At 43.2% G+C, this 15,301-nt stretch overlaps 1 protein-coding gene across 1 annotated transcript in view; it reads left to right on the top strand.

Annotated features, from left to right (window-relative positions):
• LOC121559998 (serine/arginine repetitive matrix protein 1-like) overlaps window positions 1-15,301 on the top strand; it is a 65,535-nt gene that overhangs the window by 36,296 nt on the left and 13,938 nt on the right. The window contains exons 5-9 of the mRNA XM_045217401.1: window positions 88-624; window positions 778-1,540; window positions 3,691-3,761; window positions 7,572-7,787; window positions 7,861-8,021. Coding sequence (XP_045073336.1) covers window positions 88-624; window positions 778-1,540; window positions 3,691-3,761; window positions 7,572-7,787; window positions 7,861-8,021 — 1,748 coding nt within the window. The remainder of the gene's footprint in view (window positions 1-87; window positions 625-777; window positions 1,541-3,690; window positions 3,762-7,571; window positions 7,788-7,860; window positions 8,022-15,301) is intronic.

Raw genomic sequence — 15,301 nt, 5'->3', positions numbered from 1 at the left:
ATATATAAAAAACATTCACAAAACAATCAATGGGAAAAAATGTAGTTTACATAAAAGGCTAGATGTAATGTTGTCTTTCCTCCACAGTTCTACAGTCGGCACCAACAGGACAGAGACGAGTCATCTCTAAGGTTCCAGCCAATTGTAAGGCCCAGGAGGTCTGCCCCGCCCCTACTGGTGAGGCTGACTCCTCCCAGTTAGCAGGGAAGAGGAAGAGGACCGAGCCTGGTCCCTGGTGGCTCATCAGTCCTGTCAACACACAGCTCACAGAGACAGACAACAAGTCCAAACAGAATAACAAGACAACTACATCTAAACCAGCAAGACATTCCTCTGTGGAGTCAGGGCAGGAGGACGGGCCATCAAAACCCTTGTTTAATCAGAACGCAAAGAAGAAACCCTCGTCCAATCAGTCAGCAGCAAATAAACCCTCGTCCAATCAGACCACAGAGAAGAAACCGTGGTCCAATCAGACTGCAGAGCAGAAAGCAGAGAAGCCCAAGAAGGGCAGACCTAAGAAGCAGACGATAGCCAGTACAGAGGAGCCAGCGAGGCCTGAAGGTCAGAGAGGAGAGGAACAGGAGGCCATGCCCAGCCCTCTCAGACAGCATACACTCACCTCAAGTAAGGCTTCATATTAACGCCATCCATTTTCCTTCAAGGGAATATAGTTCACTCATAAATCAAGCTTAGTAATATACAAAATATGTACTGTCATCTCAAACAGCTGTTATTGAAATATGTGGTGATTTGTGTTCTGCTTGTGTCTCTTCTCAGGTGAGAAGGTGTTTGACTGGCTCTACAACTGCACTACCAAGTGTAAACCCCAGAGTGATGCCACACCCACTAACATTACCCCCCACTCTGCTACCGTTACCCCCAGCAGGCAGCAGCACCAGGCCAGGGAGGCTTCAGAGAAACGCAGGAGCAGGAAAGCTCCAGTGAACTGGTGGGAGACCAACAACCCCCCAGAGAATGCTGGCCGCACCTTTTCCTTCCCTCAACAACCCCAGCCTTACCCCAAAACACCTTCACCCCATCAACCCCAGCCTAACCCAAAAACACGCAAGGTGGTGAGAAGTAAGTCCAAGCCCAGACCAGTCCGGACCAGGCCTGCTAAGTCCCTGCGACCTCCTCAGAACGGCAACACAGCCTCCTCACCTCGACCTGGAGCAGTTCAGACCCTGGTGAAGAGGAAGGACCTCTCCACTCCCAAGACGGTCAAGCGCTCTCTGGCCACCTTTGGCGCCATCTTCTCCTCGGGCAGAGAAGCGCTCCCGGTGGCCACTGTCAGAAGCACGTTGCAGACTTCAGGGAGGAAAGCCCTATTCCCTGAAGAGCAGTCAGCCCAGAGTCCCAGCGTCAGCCTCAGCACTGGTCCAGCTAAGGACCCCTCCCAGGACCCAGCCAGTGACAGGAGCTCCAGCCTTGTGGATCTGAGTGCCAGTACTGTCTGCTATATAGAGCCTGTTGGAAAGCTGGGGGAAAAGACCAGACGCCGAGACTTCTCCCAAAGCAACAACCGACTCTCAGACAACACGTAAGTACACTCTTAAACACTGTTACTTCTGACTGTTGCTTCTCAACACTTACTTCTGTTTGTTGCTTCTCAACACCTTTACTTCTAAATGTTCCTTCTAAACACTGTTACTTCTGACTGTTGCTTCTCTTTTCAACACTGTTACTTCTGACTAGGCGATATATCAAATGAATTTGATTAATTAGAATGTGCGTTTTTGAGCGATATTCCAAATGCCTGCATCGCATGAATCATGGTTTAGTTTTTAGTTTTTATCAGCTTTTTTCTCATTGTTTTTTTCTGGTCTCTTTTGCTCAGAGATCTGTATACTGACGAGATGCACGTCTCCTCCCTAACAATGGGAGTCGTCATCCAAGAGGTGGGAAGGCAGGCAAAAAGAATAGGTCCAAAATAAGCCCATATAAACACATTACCCTTATTTTTGGACAGATTCTAGCGCTTCGCCTCTTCCTCTATGGTTTACACACCAAGCCCCTCCCCCTGCCTCTCACGTCAACAAAGTTGTGATATCACATCTTCCTCTCTGACGAGCGGTTTCAACTCGCTATTTGCATTTTGAGGTTTGGTCCAACAGAATCGGTCATATGGACACAAACACATTGAGACATTTTACTATAATAGAGAAGTTACGTTTTTTAACGATACGCTTTTTATGTCTCAACTCCTCAAATTGCGCACAGAGCAGACACTACTAAAACCAGAGTATCAATGAACATTGATTCTGGAAAATTAATGCTCAGTTTGTCGCGCGCGGCATTGTGGTACCACGTACCGTTAGCAGCATTTTAGCCAAAGACTGTTATCCTAGCTGTCTAGTCTGTTTATAAATGTGCATAAGCATAAAACAATTATATAAGGAATTGGCAACTCGTTCTCATTCTGAGAAATAAGGTAGGCCACTTGATTTCAACATCTGAACAAAGTGGACAGGCTAGCATGCTGTTCAAACAGTTGGAGACAGACAGAAGGGTGTGGTCGTAACAATTCAACTGTTGAACCTTGTTAGCAAGCAAATACATCCAGGTAAAGATTAGCTGGCTATTCACTAGCACGTGGGCTTGAGAGATTGTTCTATAGCCTCTAATGCCTGCTACAAGAAGTTAGTCATTATTAGTGAATGTGTTTATTCATGGTTCAAGTTACATTTGTAACAAAAAAAGGCATTTTCATAAACTGACTTGAAAGACAGAAAGCGGCACAGGTCCTAATCCAGGCACTTGTCATCTCCCGTCTGGATTACTGCAACTCGCTGTTGGCTGGCCTCCCTGCCTGTGCCATTAAACCCCTACAACTCATCCAGAATGCCGCAGCCCGTCTGGTGTTCAACCTTCCCATGTTCTCTCACGTCACCCCGCTCCTCCGCACACTCCACTGGCTTCCAGTTGAAGCTCGCATCTGCTACAAGACCATGGTGCTTGCCTACGGAGCTGTGAGGGGAACGGCACCTCCGTACCTCCAGGCTCTGATCAGTCCCTACACCCAAACGAGGGCATTGCGTTCATCCACCTCTGGCCTGCTGGCTCCCCTTCCTCTGCTGAAGCACAGTTCCCGCTCAGCCCAGTCAAAGCTGTTCGCTGCTCTGGCACCCCAATGGTGGAACAAGCTCCCTCACGATGCCAGAACAGCGGAGTCACTCACCACCTTCCAGAGACACTTGAAACCCCACCTCTTTAAGGAATACCTGGGATAGGATAAAGAAATCTTTATACTAAAGTTTTACACGCTTCAGCAGTCGGCGGTCCCGTTCTGTGAGCTTGTGTGGCCTACCACTTCATGGCTGAGCTGTTGTTGCTCCTAGACCTCTTCACAATAACAGCACTGACAGTTGACCGGGGCAGCTCTAGCAGGGCGAACTGACTTGTTGGAAAGGTGTCATCCTATGACGGTGCCACGTTGAAAGTCGCTGAGCTCTTCATTAAGGACATTCTACTGCCAATGTTTGTCTATGGAGATTGCATGGCTGTGTGCTCGATTTAATACACCTGTCAGCAACGGGTGAGGCTGAAATAGCAGAATCCACTAATTTGAAGGGGTTTCCACATACTGCTGTATATATAGGGTATTTCTTACTGTTGCTTCTCTTCTAAACAACGTTATGAGTGACTGTTGTCCAACGTGATGTCAGGAGATCCATTCCTTTTTGTCAACAGGTTAGAAAGTTTCGAAAGCGGACCGTCTTCCATGATTGAACTGGAGGATTGTGAAGAGCATGAGGACATCTGTAAGTGCAGAGCATTGTGCCTTACTGCTTCCTGTTTGCTTACTGCTTCCTGTTTGCTTTGACTTTTTAATTAGATTGTTTTCATTTAAAGTGTGTTGGGATTTTAAATGCACTTTAAATAAAGTTTGATTTAATTTAACACATTTAAACTACAGTGCCTTCAGAAAGTATTCAAACCCCTTGACTTATTTTGTTGTGCTACAGCCTGAGTTAAAAATGGATCCAAATTAAATCTCCCCCATCTACACACAGTACCCCGTAATGACAAAGGGAAAACATATTTTTAGAAATGGTTGCTAATTTATTGACAATGAAATACTGAAATGTCTAATTCACATAAGTATTCACACCTCTGAGTCAATACTTTGTAGAAGTACCTTTGGCAGCGATTACAGCTGTGAGTCTTTCTGGGTAAGTCTCTAAGAGCATTCCACACCTGGATTGTACAACGTTTGCCCATTATTCTTTTCAAAATTCTTCAAGCTCTGTCAAGTTAGTTGTTGATCATTGCTAGACAGCCATTTTCAGGTCTTGCCATAGATTTAAGTAGATTTAAGTCAAAACTGTAACTAGGCCACTCAGGAACATTCACTGTCTTCTTGGTAAGCAACTCCAGTGTAGATTTGGCCTTGTGTTTTAGGTTATTGTCCTGTTGAAAGGTGAATTCACCTCCCAGTGTCTGGTGGAAAGCAGACTGAACCAGGTTTTCCTCTAGTTAATTACTTTACCAAATTTTTTGCAGTTTTACTTTAGTGCCTTATTGCAAACCGGATGCATGTTTTAGAATATTTGTATTCTGTACAGGCTTCCTTCTTTTCACACTGTCATTTAGGTTAGTATTGTGGAGTAACTACAATGTTGTTGATCCATCCTCAGTTTTCTCCTATCACAGCCATTAAATAGTATTAAGATGGTCTGGTCCATTAAATAGTATTAAGATGGTCTGGTCCATTAAATAGTATTAAGATGGTCTGGTCTGGTCCATTAAATAATATTAAGATGGTCTGGTCCATTAAATAGTATTAAGATGGTCTGGTCTGGTCCATTAAATAGTATTAAGATGGTCTGGTCCATTAAATAGTATTAAGATGGTCTGGTCCATTATAGTATTAAGATGGTCTGGTCTGGTCCATTTAAATAATATTAAGATGGTCTGGTCAATTAAATAGTATTAAGATGGTCTGGTCTGGTCCATTAAATAGTATTAAGATGGTCTGGTCTGGTCCATTAAATAGTATTAAGATGGTCTGGTCTGGTCCATTATAGTATTAAGATGGTCTGGTCCATTAAATAGTATTAAGATGGTCTGGTCTGGTCCATTATAGTATTAAGATGGTCTGGTCTGGTCCATTTAAATAATATTAAGATGGTCTGGTCCATTAAATAGTATTAAGATGGTCTGGTCTGGTCCATTAAATAGTATTAAGATGGTCTGGTCTGGTCCATTAAATAGTATTAAGATGGTCTGGTCTGGTCCATTAAATAGTATTAAGATGGTCTGGTCCATTAAATAGTATTAAGATGGTCTGGTCTGGTCCATTAAATAGTATTAAGATGGTCTGGTCTGGTCCATTATAGTATTAAGATGGTCTGGTCTGGTCCATTAAATAGTATTAAGATGGTCTGGTCCATTAAATAGTATTAAGATGGTCTGGTTTGGTCAATTAAATGGTATTAAGATGGTCTGGTCTGGTCAATTAAATAGTATTAAGATGGTCTGGTCCATTAAATAGTATTAAGATGGTCTGGTCCATTAAATAGTATTAAGATGGTCTGGTCTGGTCAATTAAATAGTATTAAGATGGTCTGGTCCATTAAATAGTATTAAGATGGTCTGGTCTGGTCAATTAAATAGTATTAAGATGGTCTGGTCTGGTCAATTAAATAGTATTAAGATGGTCTGGTCCATTAAATAGTATTAAGATGGTCTGGTCTGGTCCATTAAATAGTATTAAGATGGTCTGGTTTGGTCAATTAAATAGTATTAAGATGGTCTGGTCTGGTCCATTAAATAGTATTAAGATGGTCTGGTCTGGTCCATTAAATAGTATTAAGATGGTCTGGTCTGGTCCATTAAATAGTATTAAGATGGTCTGGTCTGGTCAATTAAATAGTATTAAGATGGTCTGGTCTGGTCAATTAAATAGTATTAAGATGGTCTGGTCTGGTCCATTCAACTCTAACTGTTTTAGTCACCATGGCCTCATGGTGAAATCCCTGACCGGTACAGAGATGAGGTAGTCATTCAAAAATCATGTTAACACTATTATTGCACACAGAGTGAGTCCACGCAACTTATGTGACTCGTTAAGCAAATTGTTACTCCTGAACTTATTTAGGCTTGCCATAACAAAGGGGTTGAATACTTATTGACTCAAGACATTTCAGCTTTTCATCTATTTGTAAAAAAAATGTAAACATAATTCCACTTTCACATTATGGGTTATTGTGTGTAGGCCAGTGACAAAAAAAATCTCTATTGAATCCATTTTAAAATCAGGCTGTAACAACTAAATGTGGAAAACGTCAAGGAGTGTGAATACTGTCTGAAGGAGTGTGAATACTGTCTGAAGGAGTGTGAATACTGTCTGAAGGAGTGTGAATACTGTCTGAAGGAGTGTGAATACTGTCTGAAGGAGTGTGAATACTTTTTGAAGGAGTGTGAATACTGTCTGAAGGAGTGTGAATACTGTCTGAAGGAGTGTGAATACTGTCTGAAGGAGTGTGAATACTGTCTGAAGGAGTGTGAATACTGTCTGAAGGAGTGTGAATACTGTCTGAAGGAGTGTGAATACTGTCTGAAGGAGTGTGAATACTGTCTGAAGGAGTGTGAATACTGTCTGAAGGAGTGTGAATACTTTCTGAAGGAGTGTGAATACTTTCTGAAGTACTGTCTGAAGGAGTGTGAATACTTTCTGAAGGAGTGTGAAAACTGTCTGAAGGAGTGTGAATACTGTCTGAATGTCTGAAGGAGTGTGAATACTGTCTGAAGGAGTGTGAATACTGTCTGAAGGAGTGTGAATACTGTCTGAAGGAGTGTGAATACTGTCTGAAGGAGTGTGAATACTGTCTGAAGGAGTGTGAATACTTTCTGAAGGAGTGTGAATACTTTCTGAAGGAGTGTGAATACTGTCTGAAGTACTGTCTGAAGGAGTGTGAATACTTTCTGAAGGAGTGTGAATACTTTCTGAAGGAGTGTGAAAACTGTCTGAAGGAGTGTGAAAACTGGCTGAAGGAGTGTGAAAACTGTCTGAAGGAGTGTGAATACTGTCTGAAGGAGTGTGAATACTGTCTGAAGGAGTGTGAATACTGTCTGAAGGAGTGTGAATACTGTCTGAAGGAGTGTGAATACTGTCTGAAGGAGTGTGAATACTGTCTGAAGGAGTGTGAAAACTGTCTGAAGGAGTGTGAAAACTGTCTGAAGGAGTGTGAAAACTGTCTGAAGGAGTGTGAAAACTGTCTGAAGGAGTGTGAAAACTGTCTGAAGGAGTGTGAAAACTGTCTGAAGGAGTGTGAAAACTGTCTGAAGGAGTGTGAAAACTGTCTGAAGGAGTGTGAAAACTGTCTGAAGGAGTGTGAATACTGTCTGAAGGAGTGTGAATACTGTCTGAAGGAGTGTACTAACCCTTTCTGAAGGACTGTAGTTAGAAACATTGGACCGATCTGGTTCCAAGATGAATGTAGAGCCAACCCAGAAACGTTACAATCCTTTATTTATATAATACTATCTTGTTATTCCTCTGACCTCTAAACCTGACCTCTAAACCTGACCTCTAACCCTGACCTCTAACCCTGACCTCTCCATGACAGGGCTCCCGTCATCCAGAGTGGCGCCCCATCTGTCTATCCATCCGTCTGTCCATCCGTCTGTCCATCCGTCTGTCCCTCCTGGTATCGTGCTGTCAGATCCTGAGGCTGTGACTGTGGCTGTTTGTGCTCCTCCTCTTAGAGCCATCACACTGCAGCTGGAGGACAAGGCCAACCTCGCCGACTGGCTGGCTCTGCTCTGGCCTGCCACCGGGAAACGTACGTACAAACAGACAGAGATGGGGCAATAGGTCAACAATAGTGTAATGTTGTGTTGTGTTGTTGTCGTCAGAGGGAGGCCAGATCAGCCCAGATCATTTCCAGTGGTTCTCGTACCGAGACAGTGCTCTGGGTTACAAGATGGACCTGCTGGCTGAAACCTTCTCTAATGGAAAGATCCTGCTGGGCTCCTACATGAAGAAACCTCTGCTGGTGGACCACAGCGCTACCACTGTGAGTAACCTTTAACCCCTAACCCTCTGCTGGTGGACCACAGCGCTACCACTGTGAGTAACCTTTAACCCCTAACCCTCTGCTGGTGGACCACAGCGCTACCACTGTGAGTAACCTTTAACCCCTAACCCTCTGCTGGTGGACCACAGCGCTACCACTGTGAGTAACCCTGACCTCTAACCTTTAGGTGCGCTACATGACCAAAAGTATGTGGACACCTGCTCGTCTAACATCTTATTCCTAAATCATGGGCATTAATATGGAGTTGGTCCCCCCTTTGCTGCTATAACAGCCTCCACTCTTCTGGGAAGGCTTTCCACTAGATGTTGGAACATTGCTGCAGGGATTTGCTTCCATTCAGCCACAAGAGCATTAGTGAGGTCGGGCACTGATGTTGGGCGATTAGGCCTGGCTTGCAGTCGGTGTTCCAATTCATCCCAAAGGTGTTCGATGGGGTTGAGGTCAGGGCTCTGTGCAGGCCAGTCAAGTTCTTCTACACCGATCTCGACAAACCTTTTCTGTATGGACCTCGCTTTGTGCACAGGGGCATTGTGATGCAGAAACAGGAAAGGGCCTTCCCCAAACTGATGCCACAAAGTTGGAAGCACAGAATCGTCTAGAATGTCATTGTATGCTGTAGCGTTAAGATTTCCCTTCACTGGAACTAAGGGGCCTAGCCTGAACCATGAAAAACAGCCCCAGACCATTATTCCTCCTCCACCAAACTTTACAGTTGGCCCTATGCATTCGGGCAGGTAGCGTTCTCTTGGCGTCCGCCAAACCCAGATTTGTCCGTCGGACAACCAGATGGTGAAATGTGATTCATCACTCCACAGAACGCGTTTCCACTGCTTCAGAGTCCAATGGTGGCGAGCTTTACACCACTCCAGCTGGCGCTTGGCATTGCGAATGGTGACCTTAGGCTTGTGTGCGGCTGCTCGGCCATGGAAACCCATTTCATGAAGACTCCCGACGAACAGTTCTTGTTCTGACGTTGCTTCCGGAGGCAGTTTGGAACTCGGTAGTGAGTGTTGCAACCGAGGACAGACCATTTTTACGCGCTATGTGCTTCAGCACTCGTGTTCCCGTTCTGTGAGCTTGTGTGGCCTACCACCTTGCGGCTGAGCCGTTGTTGCTCCTAGACGTTTCCACTTCATAATAACAGCGCTTACAGTTGACCGGGGCAGCTCTAGCAGGGCAGAAATTTGACGAACTGACTTGTTGTTAAGGTGGCATCCTATGACGTTGCCACGTTGAAAGTCGCTGAGCTCTTCAGTAAGGCCATTCTACTGCCAATGTTTGTCTATGGAGATTGTGTGGCTGTGTGCTCGATTTTATACACCTGTCAGCAACAGGTGTGGCTGAAATGGCCGAATCCACTAATTTGAAGGGGTGTCAACATACACTATATATACAAAAGTATCTATCTGTACCCATTTCTGATGAGTGTGTCCACATACTGCTGTATATACAGTGGGGAAAAAAAGTATTTAGTCAGCCACCAATTGTGCAGGTTCTCCCACTTAAAAAGATGAGAGAGGCCTGTCATTTTCATCATAGGTACACATCAACTATGACAGACAAATTGAGAGAAAAAAAATCCTGAAAATCACATTGTAGGATTTTTAATGAATTTATTTGCAAATTATGGTGGAAAATAAGTATTTGGTCACCTACAAACAAGCAAGATTTCTGGCTCTCACAGACCTGTAACTTCTTCTTTAAGAGGCTCCTCTGTCCTCCACTCGTTACCTGTATTAATGGCAGATGTTTGAACTTTTTATCAGTATAAACCTCAAACAGTCACACTCCAAACTCCACTATGGCCAAGACCAAAGAGCTGTCAAAGGACACCAGAAACAAAATTGTAGACCTGCACCAGGCTGGGAAGACTGAATCTGCAATAGGTAAGCAGCTTGGTTTGAAGAAATCAACTGTGGGAGCAATTATTAGGAAATGGAAGACATTTTTATTTATTTAACCTTTATTTAACCAGGAAGGGCTCATTGAGATTTAAAATCTCTTTTTCAAGAGCGTCCTGGCCAAGATAGGCAGCACCAAGTCATTACAAAAAATTACAGACATACAACATGAAAAACTACAAGTAATCTAGTAAAAACCATTCATGAATTCACAAGAGTATAACAATATCAAAAACAGCAAATTAAAAACATTGACAGGTCAGGGAATCAGCCTCAAAATCCTTCATCAGAGATTTAAAAACCCCAATCGGGACAAGTTCTTCCAGTTTAAAATTATTTTGTAAGGTGTTCCAAGACGATGGCGCAAAGTACATAAAAGACCTTTTACCAAATTCAGTTCGGACATTTGGAACAGTTAGCAGGATAAAGTCCAGTGAACGAAGAGAGTACCCACCATATTTCTGAACAATAAAAATGCCCAAATAAAAAGGTAGTAAACCCAAAATGGCTTTGTAAATAAAAGTATACCAGTGACTGAGCCTACGAGTGACTAGAGAAGGCCAGCCCACCCTGGTATACAAAGTACAGTGGTGCGTAAGGGTTTTGCAGTTTAAAATAAATCTCAAAGTACCATGATAGTGTCAATTGATCTCAAACACTGAGCGGAAGCATTCATATATAAAATATCCCCATAGTCTAGTAAAGGCATAAATGTAGCTGATACTAGCCTCCTTCTGGCTTCAAAAGAAAAACAGGCCTTATTCCTAAAATAAAATCCCAATTTCAGCTTCAATTTTTTTAAGTTGTTGAATATGCAATTTAAAAGAGAGGCCGTCATCAATTAGAATTCCAAGATATTTATATGAGGTTACAACCTCAATCTCCTTGCCCTGACAGGTAGTAACAGGTGAAAGGTTCAGAGGTCTATTTCTTGCATTAGACAACACCATTACAAGACCACTGATAATCTCCCTCGATCTGGGGCTCCACGCAAGATCTCACCCCGTGGGGTCAAAATGATCACAAGAACGGTGAGCAAAAATCCCAGAACCACACGGGGGGACCTAGTGAATGACCTGCAGAGAGCTGGGACCAAAGTAACAAAGCCTACCATCAGTAACACACTACGCCGCCAGGGACTCATCCTGCAGTGCTAGACGTGTCCCCCTGCTTAAGCCAGTACATGTCCAGGCCCGTCTGAAGTTTGCTAGAGTGCATTTGGATGATCCAGAAGAGGATTGGGAGAATGTCATATGGTCAGATGAAACCAAAATATAACTTTTTGGTAAAAACTCAACTCGTCGTGTTTGGAGGACAAAGAATGCTGAGTTGCATCCAAAGAACACCATACCTACTGTGAAGCATGGAGTTGGAAACATCATGCTTTGGGGCTGTTTTTCTGCAAAGGGACCAGGACGACTGATCCGTGTAAAGGAAAGAATGAATGGGGCCATGTATCGTGAGATTTTGACTGAAAACCTCCTTCCATCAGCAAGGGCATTGAAGAAGAAACGTGGCTGGGTCTTTCAGCATGACAATGATCCCAAACACACCGCCCGGGCAACGAAGGAGTGGCTTCGTAAGAAGCATTTCAAGGTCCTGCAGTCTCCAGATCTCAACCCCATAGAAAATCTTTGGAGGGAGTTGAAAGTCCGTGTTGCCCAGCGACAGCCCCAAAACATCACTGCTCTAGAGGAGATCTGCATGGAGGAATGGGCCAAAATACCAGCAACAGTGTGTGAAAACCTTGTGAAGACTTACAGAAAACGTTTGACCTGTGTCATTGCCAACAAAGGGTATATAACAAAGTATTGAGAAACTTTTGTTATTGACCAAATACTTATTTTCCACCATAATTTGCAAATAAATTCATAAAAAATCCTACAATGTGATTTTCTGGATTTTTTTCCCTCATTTTGTCTGTCATAGTTGACGTGTACCTATGATGAAAATTACAGGCCTCTCATCTTTTTAAGTGGGATAACTTGCACAATTGGTGGCTGACTAAATACTTTTTTCCCCCACTGTATAGTGTTTATCATATCAGAATGAGAATATCAGTTCAGAGTGATGTCAGATACGTCATATCAGAATGAGTGTAGGGCTGGGCAATATATCGAATGAATGTTTTAGAGCGATGTTCCAAATGCCTATATCACTCCACAGACACCAAGCCCCTCCTCCTTAACACTCCACAGACACCAAGCCCCTCCTCCTTAACACTCCACAGACACCAAGCCCCTCCTCCTTATCACTCCACAGACACCAAGCCCCTCCTCCTTAACGCTCCACAGACACCAAGCCCCTCCTCCTTAACACTCCACAGACACCAAGCCCCTCCTCCTTAACACTCCACAGACACCAAGCCCCTCCTCCTTAACACTCCACAGACACCAAGCCCCTCCTCCTTAACACTCCACAGACACCAAGCCCCTCCTCCTTAACACTCCATAGACACCAAGCCCCTCCTCCTTAACACTCCACAGACACCAAGCCCCTCCTCTTTAACACTCCACAGACACCAAGCCCCTCCCCCGGCTCGTGTTAATATTTATAAAAAAAATTCTCTCTGCATTGTTGGGAAGGGCCCGTAAGTAAGCATTTCACTGTAAATCTACACTTGTTGTTTACGAAAAATGTAACAAATAACATTTGATTTGTTTAAACTCGCTATTTGCATTTGAGGTTTGGTCCAACAGAACCGGTCATATGGACACAGAAACACAGAGACATTATTTTACTGTAATAGAGGAGAAGTTAGCCTTTCTAACTATACCCTTTTTATGTCTCAACTTCCAACATGTAGAACAGAGCAGACTAAAACGAGAGTGTCAATGAACATGTGGTAAAGTAATGCTCAGTACAGCTAGCAGCAATCTAGCCACAGGCTGTCAGCTGTCTAGTCTGTGTGTTATGAATGTGCAATGAGCACAAAAATACGCATTTATATAAGGAATTGCCAACTTGTTGTTATTCTGAGAAATAAGCATCTTATCCAGGTAGGCTACTTGATTTCAATATCTTAAAGTGAACAGGTGTTCAAACAATTGGAGGCGGCCAGGAGGGTGTGTTCATAACAGTTCAACTGTTCTACCGTCTTAGCAAGCATCCAAGTTGGCTTGCCTTTTAAATATAAAGATTAGCTGGCTAATCACTAACACGTGGGCTTGTGCTTGAGAGATTTGTTTATGAGGCCCGTGTTAATTTTCTATAATGACTGCTACAAGATGTTGGTCATTATTAGTGGATGTGCGTTGTGGATAGTTCTGATTCAATTTGTTACAAAAAGGGAATTTTCATAGACAGACATGAAAGCCAGAATAGTGATTATTGCAAAAAAAGGTTAAACTATTTTGATAAAATAATGTAATTATTAGTGTGGCTGTGGAAGGCTTATATTTAGGTATAATTTTGTGTTTTGACCTTTTTAATTGTGCAACAAAACTTATTCAGAGAACTTTTAAAATGTAGTGATATATCGTGAGTCGCCCATAAGTTTGAAATAGGGATGCACATTTCGGTATATTTTGCTGCTGGCGAACCTACCCTCATTAACCGGACAACAAACTGATTTGCCTAACAGTATGCATGCATACAAGGAACGGAAATGTTTCATTAATTAACCTCTTATGGATCGGACCCTTTTTTTTCAATTTTCACCTAAAATGACATACCCAAATCTAACTGCCTGTAGCTCAGGACCTGAAGCAAGGCTATGCATATTCTTGATACGATTTGAAAGGAAACACTTTGAAGTTTGTAACTGTGAAATTAATGTAGGAGAATATAACACATTAGATCTGGTAAAAGATAATACAAACAAAAAATATGCATTTTTGTGTTTTTTGTTCCATCTTTGAAATGCAAGAGAAAGGCCACAATATAATATTGCAGTTTAGGCGCAATTTAGATTTTGGCCAACAGATGGCAGCAGTGTGTGACGTTTCGGATTGATCCAGTGAAGCATTGCAATACTGGACTATTATGTACTTGGAAATGTAATTGATACATTTCCAAGTACATAACTATAGAGAACATATATATATTTTGTATTACCATATCATTTTTGTAAGTTTACACACTCCCAGGAATGTCATACATGATGGATCATTAGCTTATACACTAACTTTCACACATCTAGATGGCCGGGCGGGGTGGGTGTGGAGCCAGAGACAGCAGGGGTTCAAACTGTAAAACCCAGTTCCTACATTTGAATATAAAAAATGATTTTATCAAACAAAACGATGCTACATTTTATCTTTGGGACCCTTAGGATGACAAATCAGAGCAAGATTACTGAATGTAAGTACATTATTTACCTTCAGAGGTGAATATATCAAACCAGTTGCCTTGATACGTTTTTTGTTGTTGTGCACTCTCCTCAGTATTTTTTCACTGAAATGGCTAATGTAAATTGGACAGTGCAGTTAGATTAACAATAATTTACGCTTTCTGCCCATATAAGACATGTCTATGTCCTGGAAAGTTTGCTGTTACTTACAACAGTCATGCTAACCACATTAGCGCATGTTAGCTCAACCGTCCCGTATACGGGACACCGATCCCGTAGAGGTTAACAGCTTAATGGAAACATGCAACAATAGCAAGCCTATAGTCTTACAGTTAAAAGGCTATAGCCTATTATTGAACATGCAACTCATGTAATGAAGCAGCTAATAAAATGTAATTTTGCTGCCTCTCTAACCTGGTGGTCCCTGCACGCACGACCCACGTGGAGTTCCAGGTCTCAGGAAGCCTCTAGAACTGCTGTTCTGTGGCCAACAAGGCAGAGTTCATCTCAGTCTATGCTACCCTCCAGTCCCTCGACTTCTTGGCACTGACGGAAACATGGATTACCACTGAAAACACTGCTACTCCTACTGCTCTCTCCTCGTCTGACCATGTGTTCTCGCATACCCCGAGAGCATCTGGTCAGCGGGGTGGTGGCACAGGAATCCTCATCTCTCCCAAGTGGACATTCTCTATTTTTCCCCTGACTCATCTGTCTATCTCCTCATTTGAATTCCATGCTGTCACAGTCACTAGCCCATTCAAGCTTAACATCCTTGTCATTTATCGCCCTCCAGGTTCCCTTGGAGAGTTCATCAATTAGCTTGACGCCTTGATAAGTTCCTTTCCTGAGGATGGCTCACCCCTCACAGTTCTGGGGGACTTCAACCTCCCTACGTCTACCTTTGACTCATTTCTCTCTGCCGCCTCCTTTCCACTCCTCTCCTCTTTTGACCTCACCCTCTCACCGCCCCCCCCCCTACTCACAAGGCAGGCAATACGCTTGACCTCATCTTTACTAGATGCTGTTCTTCTACTAATCTCACTGCAACTCCCCTCCATGTCTCC

This window comes from Coregonus clupeaformis, unplaced genomic scaffold, assembly GCF_020615455.1.
Source record: "Coregonus clupeaformis isolate EN_2021a unplaced genomic scaffold, ASM2061545v1 scaf1049, whole genome shotgun sequence".
Lineage (NCBI taxonomy): Eukaryota > Metazoa > Chordata > Actinopteri > Salmoniformes > Salmonidae > Coregonus > Coregonus clupeaformis.
This window is presented reverse-complemented; position numbering and strand designations above follow the sequence as displayed.